General features: G+C 34.7%; 1 protein-coding gene across 1 annotated transcript in view; it reads left to right on the top strand.

Annotated features, from left to right (window-relative positions):
- Positions 1–17,261, top strand: part of LOC109539362 (glutamate receptor ionotropic, kainate 1) — a gene marked incomplete at its 3' end in the record, with an annotated part of 30,421 nt that overhangs the window by 6,287 nt on the left and 6,873 nt on the right. Inside the window, 6 exon segments of the mRNA XM_048669801.1 lie at positions 4,068–4,233; positions 6,561–6,722; positions 11,785–12,036; positions 12,092–12,267; positions 13,747–13,965; positions 15,764–15,916. Of these exon segments, the coding sequence (XP_048525758.1) occupies positions 4,134–4,233; positions 6,561–6,722; positions 11,785–12,036; positions 12,092–12,267; positions 13,747–13,965; positions 15,764–15,916 (1,062 nt within the window). The 5' untranslated portion in view covers positions 4,068–4,133.

Raw genomic sequence — 17,261 nt, 5'->3', positions numbered from 1 at the left:
TTTGGGATTTTCTTCAATTGAACTTTTGCAATTTGCTGCTCCGTTTTTTCATTTTGTTTTGCTCGCTTATGTTTAACAACACACATCATTGCCTGCTTCAAGCAAGAAAAGTTGAACAAGTTAAAATTTAAGAAAAATGACTTCAAATCATATGCGACCATGTTGGAACTATGATATTTAAAACTCATTAGTATTCTAGACTTTGTAAAAATTTTTTGCTGTTTTATAGATATATCTATTTTCCTGCAACGGGTTTCACAGCAAATAAGATGATGGGCATTAAGATCGCACTTAGTTTTTTTTTCCTAGACCATTAGCTAATGTTCGTCGTATTCTCAAGCGGCACATTTTGTGGAAGCTCTAAATGTATCGCATCAGGCTTGCGATATGAGCAAATAGTTTACAAAAAGTGCTCTTTGGCAAAGCACACGACGGGATTCTATGCGAGGCCAAAATAATTTCAACAATTTTATTGAAACTGAGTGATTTATGTTTCAATATCACCTAGAAAAACACACATATTTTATTAGAATTAGGCTGAATCATCATAATGCAAAATATCTCTCTAGTTAGCAACTCTTCTGTTTGCCTTTCCTTTTCTTTGGTCTTTTGTCTTTTGATGTATTCTTTCACACCTATTTCTATATTGCATATTCTTATGTTGTCTACCTCACCACAGATTGTGTTAGCTTTTGTGATTAATTCATAAGCATCACACAGAACAAAAAGTATGACATTTTTCAGCACCCAATCCAAACAAAGATATGTTTTTAAATCTCATTGAATGATATATAAGCCAGCACCAACAAAGCCTTTCATAAAACTTGACAAATGGATTCGGTGGATGCTCTATTTTGCAAATGTATTTTGGGTATTAAGGGATCTAAAGTCCCATTGTCAGTTTTTAGAGGCAATTAAAATGCCGCCTATTATTTTACGCGCCGAATTGAAACACTGGTTAGTCAGCCGAAATAATTCGCTTTTACCTCTTTTATTTGCTGTGATGGGCGAGTTTTTCTAAGGCTTTTGTTCTTAATTGTTATTAATCGACAATTAAAAACACGCGAAATCTTGAAAATATGGGTTTTGGATGTGAAAAAAAGGAAACTAATGAATATAATGAGCTAGTGAATAGCAGATGCAGCTGAATTTGTAATGTATAAATTTTCCGTCCAGATGATATATGAATAATACATGACTGAAGAGTTCAGGAACGAAAGGCCAGTTAAGTGTTGTTTTAAGAAAAGAAAATTCCAAATTTACTAGCATAGCAAATTTCAATGCTTTATTAGATTTTTGAACTAATTAACTTTTTGCCCTGGTTTTATGCAATATTCGACGGAAATTTATTTTTTATTCCTTGAGATTAACAAAAACGTGTAACAGATCGAAGAATAATAAGTATGTTACATGGAAGAAAAGCGAAACATCCCGTATTTTTGCAATAAAAACTACCCTTGATTTTCGTCTTTTTCTGTAATGCCCAATCTGGTTTCTTGACTGCATGGGCATTTTTCTCTCCATTGTTTTTCACATATAATACATAATGTACAGTGAGAGGACTGATTTACTTCAAGACATCCTGCTTTAATCAATTTCGTTTAAACCACATAAAGCGTTTTATATTACGTCTAACTCTTATGCAAGTTCATAGAGGCCTTCCAGAAGAACGAGCTGCTTTATCGATAGCAAACACAACTTCTTCTGTTAATTTTCTTGCATTATCTGAATGTTTCATTTATCAAATCTTGAGCCAATTTATTACGTGTTAAAAAACATATCTTGGACGTATTCTTCAAAACTCAATTATCAAATTAGATCGCCGAAATAGAAGGGCCGGAAAATTGCCTTCTCTGAAAAAAACTGATTTATTTCGTGCTGAGTGAAACTGGAGAATTGTAGTTATTTACAACACAGTTAGTACAGTAATTGAGTTTGCATTGGTGCTAATAGCGATCAAAATATTAATGGCTCTAATGCAAGAATTAAAGTATTGTAAATAGAGAGAAAAAGCTAAAAATAACAGTTTTAGGGCCAACCTGTCATAAATTTAAACCAAAAACAAATATATATTAGATAAAACCACTTTGTCGGAAAAATTTTAACTGCCAGTACAATCAATCATCATTTGGAACGGTTTCTTGTATTACACCAGTCCTAGGAACGTTTCTATCGCCCTAAAAACTTGTTTTTCCCCTTATCTGTGCCGATAAATCTCAACAAATGAAGCTGAGCTCGCAGCGCCATTCAGTTCGAAATATTAGAGCGATTCCTTCTGATTTTATTTATTACATTTCAGTCTTTTCAAGATTCCCATAATGAAATTTGATACCGGGAAGCCTGGGGTGATTGGATTATTGACGTGTGTGAACTGTTTCTATACTAAATCGACTAAATCCGATGATCCACTGCAAATATGCCGAAAGCGACATTTATTTGCTGGCCAATAAATGTTTGTGAATATTTTGCTTGCTTTCATGTTATTTGATAAATATTATTTTGACATTGTGAATAATTTAAAAAAACAATGGAAATAAATTAGTGGTCTTTAAACATTGCTCTTTGGTATTGTGGGCATATATTCGTGATCCCAGGAAATTAGTGTATAATTGCGAATGTTATTTTTGTCAGTTTCGTAAATTGCTTCATAATTTATCGGTTGTTTGTAAAAACGGTCGGTATCGGTAATTTTTACGCATTTTCTATTGAAACGGATAATCGACAATCGACCAGCCGTGTTGTATAGCAAACGAAAACATCGTAAAAAGGTATGCGGCTATCGGAAGCTGCAAGTAGAATCCAGTTAATATTTGTGCATAGTTTAAACACTTAATATAAAAGTATGCCCAAAAGAATGACTGATAATAAAAAATAATTAAATTATAGCATTACAAACGATCAAATTCACCTGTTCGGCACGTTACTAGTGATTGTTTTACCCTTTTGCCATTACAGTTTCTTAGGTCTCTATTGCAGAAAGAAATATTTTAAAATGTTTAAAAGGAACTTTCTGGATTCAATACTTATATGAAATAGGCGAGCCCTAAGAATTATTAACTATTTCATTTTCCAAAAACATCAAATTTCTTTTAGAAAAACAGCTCTATCTTCATTGCACAAGGAGAATTACGCTTGTTTCAAAAAGAGGAACTAAAGCAAATAATTGTATAAAGTTTTTATGGGGCTGTAACGATTGCTGTTGTTTAAACTTACATTTTCGTGAACGAAAAATATTTTTGAACAATCGACTTTTTACAAGAATTATAGATTCTTCTAAATCTGAAGTAATTTACGAGAGTATTATTGAATCCACTTTAATCACCGCTGTTGCATGTAAATGTAATTGTCGTGTTCATATTCCTTGTAAACAAATTATAAATATGCCAAGACGCGATCATTTTTGTGCATAAAATTAATAAACTTATAGAAGGAAGCAAAATAAATAGTCCAATGTCTACTTTACAAGAAATAAACTATAAGAGGTCGAACTATCCTCCTATATTTCTGAACGCTTCAAAGTTATGAGTTAAATTTCCAACGTTTGGTTTCGATTTAACCACTTTTACCTCCTCAGAGGGACCTCCAAAATACTATATTTTTTTCAATTCAATAAAAAATTACAATATCCAGTTCATCACTATAATAATAAGGCTTCTCTAGGACGGCGTTTCACAAAGCGGCTTTCCGATTTTATGAGTATTTTTCCAATCAGTGCCTAACAGAAAATCGCAAATCCTCACTGAAAATTCCCCTCCACGCTTTGACGATGATGTATTGGAAATTGATAATCCCAAATTAATAGGTAGATCGTTGACAGTGTTCGATTGTAACAGAGAAGTGTTAAAAGGCTGTTAAATCAGCGATGTGTGAATCGTAATTAATTGAAGCTATAAATTCGGCGCGTCTACCAGCTATTGTCCTATTTTCACTGTTATTGGCCGAATGTCTCACTAAAGCCAAGTTGGAAACAGAGAGAAAGGCTTTATATTGCGATTACTAATTTGTACGCTTAACACAATCTGAAGCTGGACAATTGCATAGTGAGATGATGTTTGATGTCTTTTCAGGTGCGATACGCAATGATTGGAGTGCTACGAAGAACCAAGCCACGATAAGAACTGCAATCATGAAAAATGCATCCAGAAAAACTCTTGGGGAGTTGCTGCATCTGGCTGGTGGTCATTTGTGCACAAATGCCTGCAGCTTTCGGTTTGCCACCTGTTGTGAGAATTGGTAAGTTTACACTAATCAAATGATTATGATCTCATTCGATCTGATTATCCATAAAGTTGCAGTAAACTCTAAATTGCCAACCGTTCTTAATATTTTAGTAGCGTTACTGACCCCCAAATTATCTAAACTTATTTTCTTCTCAATCACTCTATTTCTTAATACTAAATATCGTCATAATTATAGTTGATGAACGCAGCTTAACAAAATGGGTTTTCGTCACCGTTGCTCGGTGTGTAAAACTTCGAAACATGCCGGTTCATATTGGATTTAATTAGTCGTTTTAAGTCTAATTGCTACAATAAGATTTGTTTAAGAGCAGTGATCGGCAGTTCATGAATGAAAAAGAAAATAATTAAATTGTATTGCTTGATCAAGAAACTGTGCAGGTTATAAACAGCTAAAAAAAGGCCAAAGAACCTGTTTGAACCACCAACATTATATAGAAGGTTTGTCTTACTGATGTTTCATGATGAATTCAATCGAAGCATTGCACTTACCCTTACTGACCGATGCTAAGGAAATCTAATCTAACCCAAACTAATCGCCTCAAGATCTGAATTGCAAATTAAGATAGAGTTTATGTTAGAAAATTATCACTGTTTCTTTTGGGGCAGTCGCCCAACAAACACAATCAAATTCAGAAACTTATTATAAGAAATGTCCTTGTAGAAAGCTAATTTACAAGTTAATTTTCTTTTTAATCGCTTTTTGAGTCGTGCAATTTCAATCTTGAGATAGCGACAGAGGGGCCACGTGGACTTCAATTTAAAGCCAATTTCTATTAGTGCAAGCTAACAACTTTTTATTATTTTTTAATCAAAATTTAAGACCTTGATTGCTTGGAATGCAAGTCTGCCTTTCCGGCCCCTAATAGTTATTGCAGATGGGAATAAATACAAGCAGTTGGTTGGCCTGCTAAGTCTCCCGATCTAAACCCTTGAGATTTGTTGCCTTGTGCTTTAGAGCATTAGTAGATTGTCACACAGTGCGAATATCTGATACACTTTCAGCATTAGAGAAGTTTCCAAACATGAAAGTTTCTCTTGAGGAACAGCATGTTCCTGTTCTACATCCCAAACTTTTTTGGCCTGAAAAACTTTCTTACGTGCGCTGATTAAAAAACTGCATAATGCATTATGGAAAAACTCAAAATTTAACTGTTCAAGACTGATGTCTGAATGGTACAGGGTGACGTAAAAATCATGGTTATTGAAAACACAAAGGCACATTTACCCGAGTTTGTCATGTTTTTAAGTTAAGCCGCAAATCAGCGCGTTCCATGTTGCAATTGTACTGTACATTTGCAAGTGAATACTTACATTCTCTCGTAAAATTCGAGATTGGCGAGCTGACAGTGGGAGAAAATTATACGGAGTCATAATATCATGAATAAGCAAAGCAGAAGCATCCATTTCTATTTGCATGACATTAATAATTAAGTAGGATTAGCAGTGGGGCAAATGTTGTTTTAGGATGAAAACTGACTACTTGTTGAATTGAGTGCCTTTGTTTGCGTCAGATTTTAATCATGCCCGACAGGATGTCGGTTTATAAGCGTGGGTCTACCTTTGCAAGGAAACCAGCTGCAAATCCCTTTTAAGGAGCTTCTGGTGGCGCTGAATAGTAATTACTTAATCTGGTATTAAATATATGCGCGTGTTAAAATTTATATCCGGATTCATCTTCGATTAGTTATGGTTTAATACACGGCAAATGATGAGTTGTTTATCGAAATAATCGGCTGTAAAATGGCTAGCTTAAAGGAATCTAGCTGTTATAAGTAGAAAATACCAGCTGAACCATTTTGGTTTAGTCCATAGAAGAGTACAGTTAATCGTGTGAACCAATCCCGTGATTACAAGTCTTTTTAGCATACATACACGCCATATAATTTCCAAAAAATTTCAACGTTTGAAGCAAACTGCTGCTTAATGCACTCTCCATTAGCAAAGATTTATTTAACTACAAATTACTATCCACTAACAAAATTTTCAACTTAAGATTTGTTGAAATGTGTGATAACGATTCAGTTTTGATTTTATTCAAGACTTCTTCTGAATGCATATAAAATTGTCATTGCGAATGCAACCCTCGTACACATCCCCGGCTTGCCTAACTAGCCTGGGACAGTGTAAACTTGCTGGCTTCAATTATCCTGTCGAATAGAGATTGAGTAGCTCCAGGCGATCAGTTTACCATTAGAAAGACTGTCCAAACAAGCTCTTTAGGAGAACGAACGTTTTCGCTTTGTATGTACAAAGCCATTGAAATGCTTTAACCTAGATATAAAAATGCGACGTATTGAAATGCTTGTAATTTTATTGCAGGGGCAATTTTCACGGAAAATCAAAAGGGAAGTGCCGCAGAAGTGGCGTTTCGGTATGCGGTGTACAAAATTAACAGGGACAAGAACTTACTTCCTCACACATCCCTTGTGTACGACATACAGTATGTCCCTATGGACGACAGTTTCCACGCCAGCAAAAAGGGTAGGTGAATAACATCTTTTAAGGGGGGCATTTACTGTTATTTTCTACTTGTACGACTTGTCCGGAGGATGAAATGGGAAAATATGCCTTTACATATGCATCGCTTCCAATATGCGCCAGACTGTTTCAGTGGCGCCTTAAAAGTTTATATAATATGGATTATTTAAACCCTATTCAACAAGCAAGATATTATCAAGATCAAGTGCTGAAAATTAATTGCATTTTTTGATAAAACGTATTTAAACGATTCGGAACTTATCAAGTCGGAAAAGTTCTTTTGCTCTCAAAAGTTTGGTAATTTTAAGCACTTCAACTTGAACAAGCATGTGTTTTCTAAGCTTATTTTTCAAGGAGCCATTATTGATGCTTGAAAACTATTGTTGGAAGTTGAAGAATTAATATAATAAACTAAATAATACGTCATGACAAAACCAAGTAGTGGATTCCAAGAAAACGTAATAACAAAGTCATCAGAACAATGCCAAGTAAAATAAACACCCAACACAAAATCTTTTGATACAAAAATCTGCAAAATATCATTGTAAAGAATTTCATTCATTGGCCCAATAGGGCTGAACTTTACTGTTTACTGACTGTGGTCACACTTTAGTGGAGAAAAATGTTGTTCTGAAAAAACTTGTTTCAGATGAATTTCAAACATTCTCTGACCGTTGAAAATGCAGATAGCAAAACGAAAGCTACAACTTTTCGTACAAAGACTCACGGTAAAGTGAAGTTCTTTGAACAGGCAATTTCGACTCTCTTTGAGACTAAATGATTACGGAAACACTCATAATTCTCAACCCATTCCAACGTTAAACCGCATATTTGAACTTTTGTAATTGCGTTATTCTGGCCATGAACATGCAAATTGCACTGTATTCACTTTAAACCTAACTTTCATCTGCTTACCAAAATTCAAAGTAATTTTTTTGTGTCCTAACTTTTACTATAAATTACGAATATGGAATCCAAACTTTATCGATTATCCAAACAAATATTGAACTCAGACAAGGTAATTCTGTAACCAGTTCAGTTTCTTCTAAACTTCGTCAAGCGGATCAAAGCGGTTTTTTTCTTTCAACTCTAATTTTTCCAATTAGAATTTTTTGATTATTCGAAAATTCCAGCTGTAATTAAACAGTGATTCTCGTAAATCTATTACAAGTAAACATAACGATTGGTACATATATTGTTTGAGCCAAAAATGTATTTCGCAAGTTCAAAAGAGCTTTTCAATATCGTCAATGTATATTTAGTTTATGAGAAAGAAAAATAAAAAAACGAGGTCGATAATTGAGGTCGCCACTATAAACCAAGCGTGAAACCTTTCACAGAAAAATAATGTTTAACACCCAATAATAATTTAACATTCTGAAGTTACTGATCAATCAAGCAAACTCAATGATGCTCAGAAGGTAGTTTGAAACTTATTGAAAATTTAATCTTCCTGCAGGCAGGATTGCTCTAGTTTTCAAATGTCTGCGTTTAGCATTAAAAAATCAAGTATGTTGTACAAATTATGTTTTGATCATTATTTTTGTTTGTTTTTCATATGTATAGATTTTATTTAATATGGGCCATATCATACGGTTGCTGCGTTTTCCATTCTATTGCATTTCAAAATATTTGTTAACCTATTATTTGCTTTCAGTACTGAACACAACCAGAACTTTTACTGGTATAAATTGCAAATTTGTTTTATTTTTGTTAGCGTAAATAAACTCCGCAGATAGCAAAGTTCCGATTATTTAACTGAATTTTACTGGCTAAATGAACATTTATTTATATTAGTTACAAACGTCCAAGAACCATTAATTATTCTATTCGATCGTAATTTACACCCAAACGTGAGCTCATTTAAACTCGAAATTTTTTGCATTTGCTGTTTGAAAGGGTTAAAATATTTTTACTAACTCACATTAAATTACAGTCGAATCGATTTCACCTTTCATAACCAAAACTTAATGAATAATACTTAATAAAACAGTCCAATATTACGACAATTTAACCGAAAAACTCCAAATCAATCGGGCAATTTGAGCTGGTTTCCAAATAACAACCAATCGTTAATGGGCGATTTAATATGGCTTGAATTGTACATTTTTCCACCCATTATATGCTCTCAATGTATATCAAAAGACAGTTGGGTGGATATTTTTAAAAGGAGATAATGGTTGAAAATATCCAGAAAAAACAACAACTCACAAGAAACCTTGCATGGCACCCTCAGCGGTAACAAATAAAAAATTAATGATTTTGTGACCCTAGGTTGACTTCCAACAAACGACTTTGTCGCATACTTAATGGGCAAATAATGCGCCACAAGTTCCATGACAAGGAAATCTTTTGGTTCATTTATCTTTTCGTGAGCCTTAATTTAGTTTTAACCGATCCATTCGATTTAAGACGATGCAGCCAATGAAGGAAAATAGACAAAAGTCCATTTTTATTTTCATCATTTGGATGGTATAATGTATTTAACGTAGAAGCTAAAAAGTCAATTTTTATTGCTTCATTAGCCCACTTTGCTAGTAACACACCCTGGAACATACACATAGTGAAAGTGGCAGGTAAATCACGAGAATGCATTCAAGGAAGCAAAATAAATCTGTTTTTGACCGTCCAGTGGCACTTTACAAATGACTCGAAGACCGTGTTGGCCATACCTAATAGTCAAGACATTCCCATCAATTTATCATTTTGGTGGAAAGAAAGCTCAACATTTTAACTAGAATAAGACAGGCTTATCGGTTTCCAAGTGAACTTTATGATGTCTTTTTCAACAATTTTTTTTCAACAATTTAAACGAATGAAAAAATCTACATAGATCAGACGAGTACTAAGTTTTGCGAATTCAAGATGCAAGTCGTCCAAGATATTTGTCGGTGGGCCACCCTGTACATCATGGTCGGCAGTATCGCTAAAGAGAATTGATCGTTAAACAGAATCTCATTAAAATATTAATTAAAATTGGCAGTATTTGCAATTTAATTGCTAGAGAGCTAAATAGTATTAACAAAATAGAAATAAAATGCGAAAACATGATCCCTTTGCATGCTGCATATCTGCAATTTCATTACAGCAACAATACGGGTTTTTGTTGGCAGTAGAAACAAAATAATATAATTATTAGAGTTGCAATTGGTACTTTTGCAGCAATTTTCCCCGTACTGAAAACTCGTTTAATAATAGCCCGTAAGGGAACTAAACGATGTCGCTGTAGTAAAAGACGTTTATTTAAATTGCTTTGCAGGCAGGCATTCGCATAATTTTTGCCTCTCAGTTGATATCGTGGTGGTTCAGTTAGAGCACTTAAAGTCCACCAATATTTTTTGTAATATCGTTTTTATCTTCAGTTCTTCTCAGACGAGCTGTTGAAAAGTTTCAGGTGCCAGTAATTCCATAGAAGCTGGTTCGATCTGCCTCAAAACCTCCCTATCAGGGACGTTAAAGAACGGCTCTTTGAGTGCATAATTTAATACATTTTTGCCGTTTAATTTTGAAATTCCCCGTGGCTTTAATTACGTTCCCTTTGTAATCTTCCTCGGCATTTTTCCTTTTTATACACTTATTCGTGGTGCATTAATACTGTTCAATAGATTTTCGATGAACTTTCGATGGAATTCCGATCCGATCAAAATTTCATTCGTTGCAAAGTCTATTGACTAATCCGATGCCATATTGAAATTGAGCATTTCTCTTCGGGCTGTGAATGGAATTTATACTTTTCGATCTGTTTTCTGTTGCTCTATTGTCCAATAAGGCTAATTTAATATTGCGTTGAAACCATATGTATCTGCTATTGGAATGTATGCATGAATATTTGGAACATATTGATAAAATAAACTGAGAAACAAAGGTTTCCGGGCGTTTTTATCACATATCGAATAAGCCTGAAATTCGAAGCTGCAAAAGGTTGTAGACAAATTTGTGCAACGCTGTTAAGGAAGCGACTGTTCCAATAAAATTTGTTTTGTAATTTTTCATGGAAAATACCTGCAGTAGTCAGTGTCAGTATTTTTAAGTAAAACTGAAAAGAAAAGAGTTTTTTGCGTAGAAACAATTTCTTAATAAAAACTTTGAAAAAACTGGAAAAACTTACTGGAAATTTTAAAGGATCTCTAAAAGTATTCAGAGCGATGAGAGTGGCGAGTTTTCCAAATAATTATTTGGAAACTCTTGCTCTTTCTCCGTTTTTTTTCAAGGTAATCTTAATTACTTTCCGAAAAAAACTAAATAAAATTATCCGGTTTTTGTGGCAAATTTGAAGCTGAAAAGGGCTTCCTGAAATTCCCTGCAAAGCAAATAAATCTTAGAATAACTAAAAAAGGGTCATGAACATGTGTGAACACCGGTGCGTTGGGTTAGTTTGGGTAAAAAACGAATTTACTTCTCATTAAAGACACAATACTACTAACAAAAAGCTAAAACAACCCGACTAACAGTTGGTTCAGTTAACACTTTTAAAGGTCCAAAAGCGAGCGTCACTTTTTCCACCCAAATTGATTAACCTAGACCCTGATGAACCTAAAATTTTCAATCAATTCCCCAGTAATTTCCGACGTTATCTCCCCGGAAAGTAATTAATCCACGGACGTTACCAAACGCCATCTTTATAGAAAATCGGATAATTAAGGCGATTAAATTCTAGTTAATTGCCATGTCGTAAAAGAAAAATTTGTTCCAAAGACCGTAGGCATAAATTCACTATTCAATTAGTTGTGTGATCCATTCACCACATTTGAAATGCTTTGCAAATTGAACCATGGACAAATGGCGATCAAAAAGATGAAGATGAAATTGTGAAAACATTTATTCACACATGATTAATATTAGTATCCGTAGCTACAATTTTCATGCTGGAATTCACCAAGCAGATCAGAACAAATTCACATGGTTCTTCATCATCGTCTGGATGAAAAATCAGAATAACATTAGCTACAGATTTAATGATTGTGGTTGTACATTTTGATGCATCGCAATAATGCGTTAAATTTCCCTTTTCTTTGAAAGAGCTTTTGTTGCAAGACGCAACATGCAGTGCAATATTTGATTCCAGCATGCGACCAGGTGAACAAAGGCGTATATGCAGTGTTTGGTCCTTCCGATCCTCTGCTAGGCGCTCATATTCACTCCATTTGTGATGCTCTCGATATTCCCCATCTGGAGACTCGAGTTGACTTGGACAGCGACTTCAAAGAATTCTCAATAAACTTGTACCCGTCACAAAACATGCTGAACCAAGCATTTGAAGATGTGATGGGATTCTTGAATTGGACCAAAGTGGCCATTATATATGAGGAAGATTACGGTAATACATCTGAATACTACTGGGCTGGCAGACCATCATTGAAAATTTGTTTTAGGATTGATTAAGCTTCGCGAGCTGGTCAAGGCGCCCCATAATCGCAATCTGGAAATTCATCTTAGACAGGCCAATCCACAATCATACAGGGCAGTGCTGAATGAGATCAAAAGCAAAGAAATTCATAGTATCGTAATTGACACAAAGCCATCGAACATGCAGCTGTTTCTAAAGGGGGTAAGTTCCAAGCCATCCATCTGCAATATGCAATTGCTGTTCCGTTCAGTTCTACTGTACTGGATGTGAAGATTTAAGGTTCTATCCAAAGATAAATCAAAGAAGCAAACTTTCCTCAAAGTCTGGCAGCTCTACGACGGTTTTCGACAATGTAATAAAATTGAAGTTAATTAAGAAACGCTTCGTATACTGATTTGAAAAGTTGCTTCTCCGCATAATTTAATAATTTTAATTATGATTTGATGTAAACCAGACGCGTAGCAGCTATAGTAATTAAACCGATAGGTATTTGCTGACTAATGCAGCAATATAAAGCTAGTAAATGTGCAAAAGAATGCCATAAAGATATGTCTTGAATGGAGAATCAACGAGCCTTGTGAGCTGCTTAAAAGCGATCGCATCCTCGACACGATACTCGAGGAAGGGCGAAAAGCCATAGAAAAGACCGTGTAGGCCATTGTCGTATGGATGACTTGCCTAGTCATGTATGGATGGTATTAAATTTCCAGTACGGAATAAATCGGAAAATTTCCATTCGAGCTGGATAATGGAAAATTGCAGTTTAAATCTCTATCTACTAGGCAAAGTGGACCATTCCAATGTGCATTTTCTTGGCTACATTAGCAAAATGTTTTTTAAGCACTTTTGTTGGTTTGAATTAGGATTTTCCTGGAAATTTGCATTTTTAAAGGCCCTTTTAATTTTGTTAAGCGTTTTGGTAGGTACCACTAGGAACTGATAACAATCCCCGAACAGCAGGATCTGCAGTCTTTCGGTTAGTGGTTGATTTCAGGCACTCAAGATGATAAAACTCAAAGGAACATTTTCTAAATAAACTAAAATAATATAGAAAGTTGCAAGCCACCGCACAATGGAAGAACATTAGCCGTTGCGCCGAAGTGAGTCCGAACTTTCGAAAGAAATTGATGTGAAGTGAGCCTTAATTTCAAAAGGAGTTACATACATCTCTCCTATTCAAAAAAAAATTACTTAAAATCTTCCTATGAGCATCAAGATGAGGTTTAAACATTCTTCAAAAAACTGACGATGTGAAATGGGGATATGAAGTGAAATTGAACTGTTTTCTGGGGAATTGCCCATTTTTGTCACAAAATTTGAAAATGTTCATGCGTTTTTGTTCAAGAGTTTCGTGTTTCCGCAGTAAACTCCAGTCATTTTAGGAGGGACTGAATGTATTGCTGGAAATTTTCTTATATAGTTTTTTGCGAATATCTCTGTTTCTTCTGTACCCTTTACACAGCCTCAGGCAGCACCTTCTTAGAATTGAAGCCTATCTTGAATCACCCTGTGTTAGTTGCACAATTATGCAAAATCTAAAGATCGATGAGCTAGAATTGAAAGCAAAGCTTCGGTTCTTAAAGCCAATGTGAATAAATTGAAGATTTTCCAACTGAAAATGAAGCAAATTAAATCGAACCAACGCGGTTTAAGAAAAACGTTCCTCTTCATTTGTTGTAGATTTTGCAACTGCAGATGAACGACTACAAGTACCACTACATCTTCACGACTTTCGACATCGAAACATTTGACCTGGAAGATTTTAAATATAATTTCGTCAACATGACCGCCTTCAGAGTGGTGGATGGGGATCAGGTTTTTGTCAAAGAGGTTCTAAGAGACATGGCGAAGTTTCAAGCCAATCAGGAATTGACTCTAATTAATAGCAGCTATATACAGGTAAGGCTTATACATTTTCCGTGCCTTATGTAGACTGATATAGAACAGACATTCGAGAAAGGCAAGGTTTAATGTCACACAAAAGATATAAAGAAGCGAAATTATTAATCATCAGACCTCTGAAAAATCGACTACAGCTAATCAGTTTGATTTTGGGCGAAGAGAAATGATCCTGCTATTACTTTACGGATTCAAACCGGTTGTTGAACAGTAAAGTCAATGGATTTTCGAGTTTGGGCGTTTATGTAGAAAAAAAGACAACAAAATCAACATTATCAATGGATGTAATTACAGTTTTCCCAGGATTTATGGCTCCACCTTCTACATAGTAAATGTATCGAAAGGGAGAACAAAAACTGGCCCGCGAGGAAGTTCACAAAGTTTCTAGACGCCACAATTCAGACTGAGGAATGTATTCCAAGTTTGGAAACTTCGAATAGCTCTGATGAAGTTTTCAATGCAATTGCTAGGGTTCGAACTCTATATGGGATGCTATCTTTAATGCTGTCATCATTAGTTCACTTTGAGCTTGATAAAGCAGCAAAGATGTTCATTACAAACATACAACGTGCAAACTTGCGGGTAGGCAAGTTTGTTTTTAATGAAGTTATTCAATGCATCTGGATCTTGCAAAAATCCAAAGTTTCATTAATAAGCACCAAACATTTTCCTAGAAGAATAAATGAATTTTCCAGTTTAGTATTTTTACTAATATAAACTTTCGTGCGATTAAAACACATTCTTACATGTCGCTCAAGAAAGCGCAAATAAATCTTAGACATACGTTATGCTGAGCTCAATTCGAGTACTTAGGGAAAAGTAATTCTTAGTTTAGTGTCGATTATATGAAAAATTTTACGACCAATAGAACTTCGTAAGTACACAAGCTCGAGTCTGTTGCGGTTCATATATAAAGCGAATGACTGTAAAACTTATACACGACCATCCCAAACTTGTAAAATCGGGATCATCGGACGGAATTTTTAAGCCGTCGAAGTTTAATGTCGAGTTGTTCGCTCAATTTGAACTTTTGACGATGGAATAGATCCAGAACAAACTGAAATCGACGGAAAAATGCTTAAAACGTATTACCTAATATAAGCATACAACAAATACCCAGAATTAAAAATCTAAGGACATTGAAGAAGATAAAAATGGAGTCTTAGTATAAAATAGGAATGTGGTTTGAAAAATGACAAACATTGATAAATGCTTTAAAGGTTTGTATTCACTCCACGTTTTAATCCCAATTTTTACGCTCGACTATCTACGTAACTTCTATTAATTTATGGTTTGCCTTTCCGGATTGTTGGCGAAGTTCTTGCACCATCGCTCTGCATAAAATATTACACTTTATATAGAAGAATCGAATGCAAGGAGTACTTCCGGAAAATACCACAAAAAAGTATAAAATTCGATTCAAACCTAAAAAAGCTATGTGAGATTTAAATTGAATTATAATTTTCGCCTCCAGTTTTGCCTAGTTTTCGTCGTCTTCAGGTGGGAGTAGATCTACTTCGTTTGATGAGTTTTCATATTCCGACTCAGCCCCTAAAATAGCAAACCTTCCATGGTTTGATCAAATTTTCATACTTTTAATTTGCCAGAAGCTTTTACTATAGTTTAATTTTATTTGATTGTGATTTGTCCATGTTGCCACAGGTGAATAAGAGGTTTATGTTCAATAATCAATTTCAGTTCTCTAATTTATACAAACAAAACTTTGCCTCGTTTGTTGATTAAAAGCAACATAAGATTATTAAATAATAAATTTAATTAGACTCCGGTGTTTTTGCAGGCTGAAGCAGCGTTTATGTACGACTCCGTTTACGTATTCGCAATTGGACTTCAAACTCTGGAACAATCGCATACTCTTAAATTGACCAACGTCTCTTGCGACAGAGAACAGCCATGGGATGGAGGATTGAGCTTAATAAATTACATTAATGCCGTAAGTACGAAATTCGTTCCCCTGGACCTGTTAATATTCAAGCTAATAATAACGTCAACCGAAAATTGAAAAGAAAATTAACTTTCCGTTCTGGTATTAATCGAATTGCGATCCCTGATCAAGATACGAAGTAATCCGATTTCGTTTATTCGATCACTTTGACCGACTAAAGCGCAATAAAAAGTTTTCTGCTAATTGTTTTATTTCTCTTTCTGATTAAAGGAAATAATATTGTTCCTCGATGAAAATGTCGTAGACTATACTGAAATTAAGTTGAAGCCATAGCTGTGAACAGCGCCCATTATAGAGGCTGCGCTAGGTTTATTTCCAGTTTAATCCAATCTCTAGAATAACCTTAATCCTCCTGCTGAGAGTGTGAAGCGTATTGTCGTTCATAGTTAACAAGCTACATTAATTATGTGTTTGCAGAGTGGAGTCAATTTATGCGGTTAGGAGCTTTTAACTTAGCGTTAGATCAACATTAACGAATAGGGTTGACAAAATGAATTACGCAGTTTTTAGTGGGAATAGTGAAGGCATAATAAATCGCAAAGGTGTTATTTATCCAATTAATTCGCTACATCTCAAAATTGCACGCAACAGTTCATGCAAAATGCTTTTAAGCGAGGCGCTATTGTGGCAAACCTTTCTTTTTGTTGTCAACAAGTCGAAGGGCAACTTTCTCTTTAGCCCGCAACTGATACTACTGGATTTGGCTACAAAGCGACACCTGAGGAAGTCAAATTGAATACGATTGCGAATAATAACCAACTAAAAAGGAAAATTCAAAGGTAAAACGCGTGTTCGAAAAAGGCGATAAAGAAGACCAAACGTCTGGACGAAGACGACGAGTTTTTTTGTAAAATCGATCTCTTCATTTTTTCCAAAAGACTTTGGGTTTGCAAGTATTTTACAGTGAAATGTTAGATAAAAACGCGTTTATCTGTTTAAAGACAGTTTTGTTGAGAAATATTGACCTAAAAGTGAAGAAATTGGAATTTAAAAAAATTTAAAGGATCTTTAAAAGAATTCAGAGCGATGAGGGTGGCGATCTTTGCAAATAATTTTTTGTAAACTATTCGCTCTCTGGTCGTTTTATTCAAGATAATGTTAATTACTTTCGGTAAAAAACGGCATCAAATAATCAGCCTTTGTGCCAAATTCGGAGCTGAAAACGGTTTTCTAAAATTCCCTTTTTTTACAAACTTCTTTTTGGGTATTTGGCCTCAAAAATTTTTGTCTTTAATAAACACAGACAGAATTTCCTCATGTCTTTTATTACAGATTGATAAATAGTGCTCCTATTTCGCAATAAGAACGAATTATTTATCAAAAAGTAATCAAG

Source organism: Dendroctonus ponderosae, unplaced genomic scaffold (genome assembly GCF_020466585.1).
Source record: "Dendroctonus ponderosae isolate FM_Combo_2020 unplaced genomic scaffold, Dpon_F_20191213v2 Dpon_F_20191213_9, whole genome shotgun sequence".
NCBI classification, from domain to species: Eukaryota; Metazoa; Arthropoda; class Insecta; order Coleoptera; family Curculionidae; genus Dendroctonus; species Dendroctonus ponderosae.
Note: the sequence above shows the minus strand (reverse complement) of the source record. Positions and strands in the feature narration are given on the sequence as shown.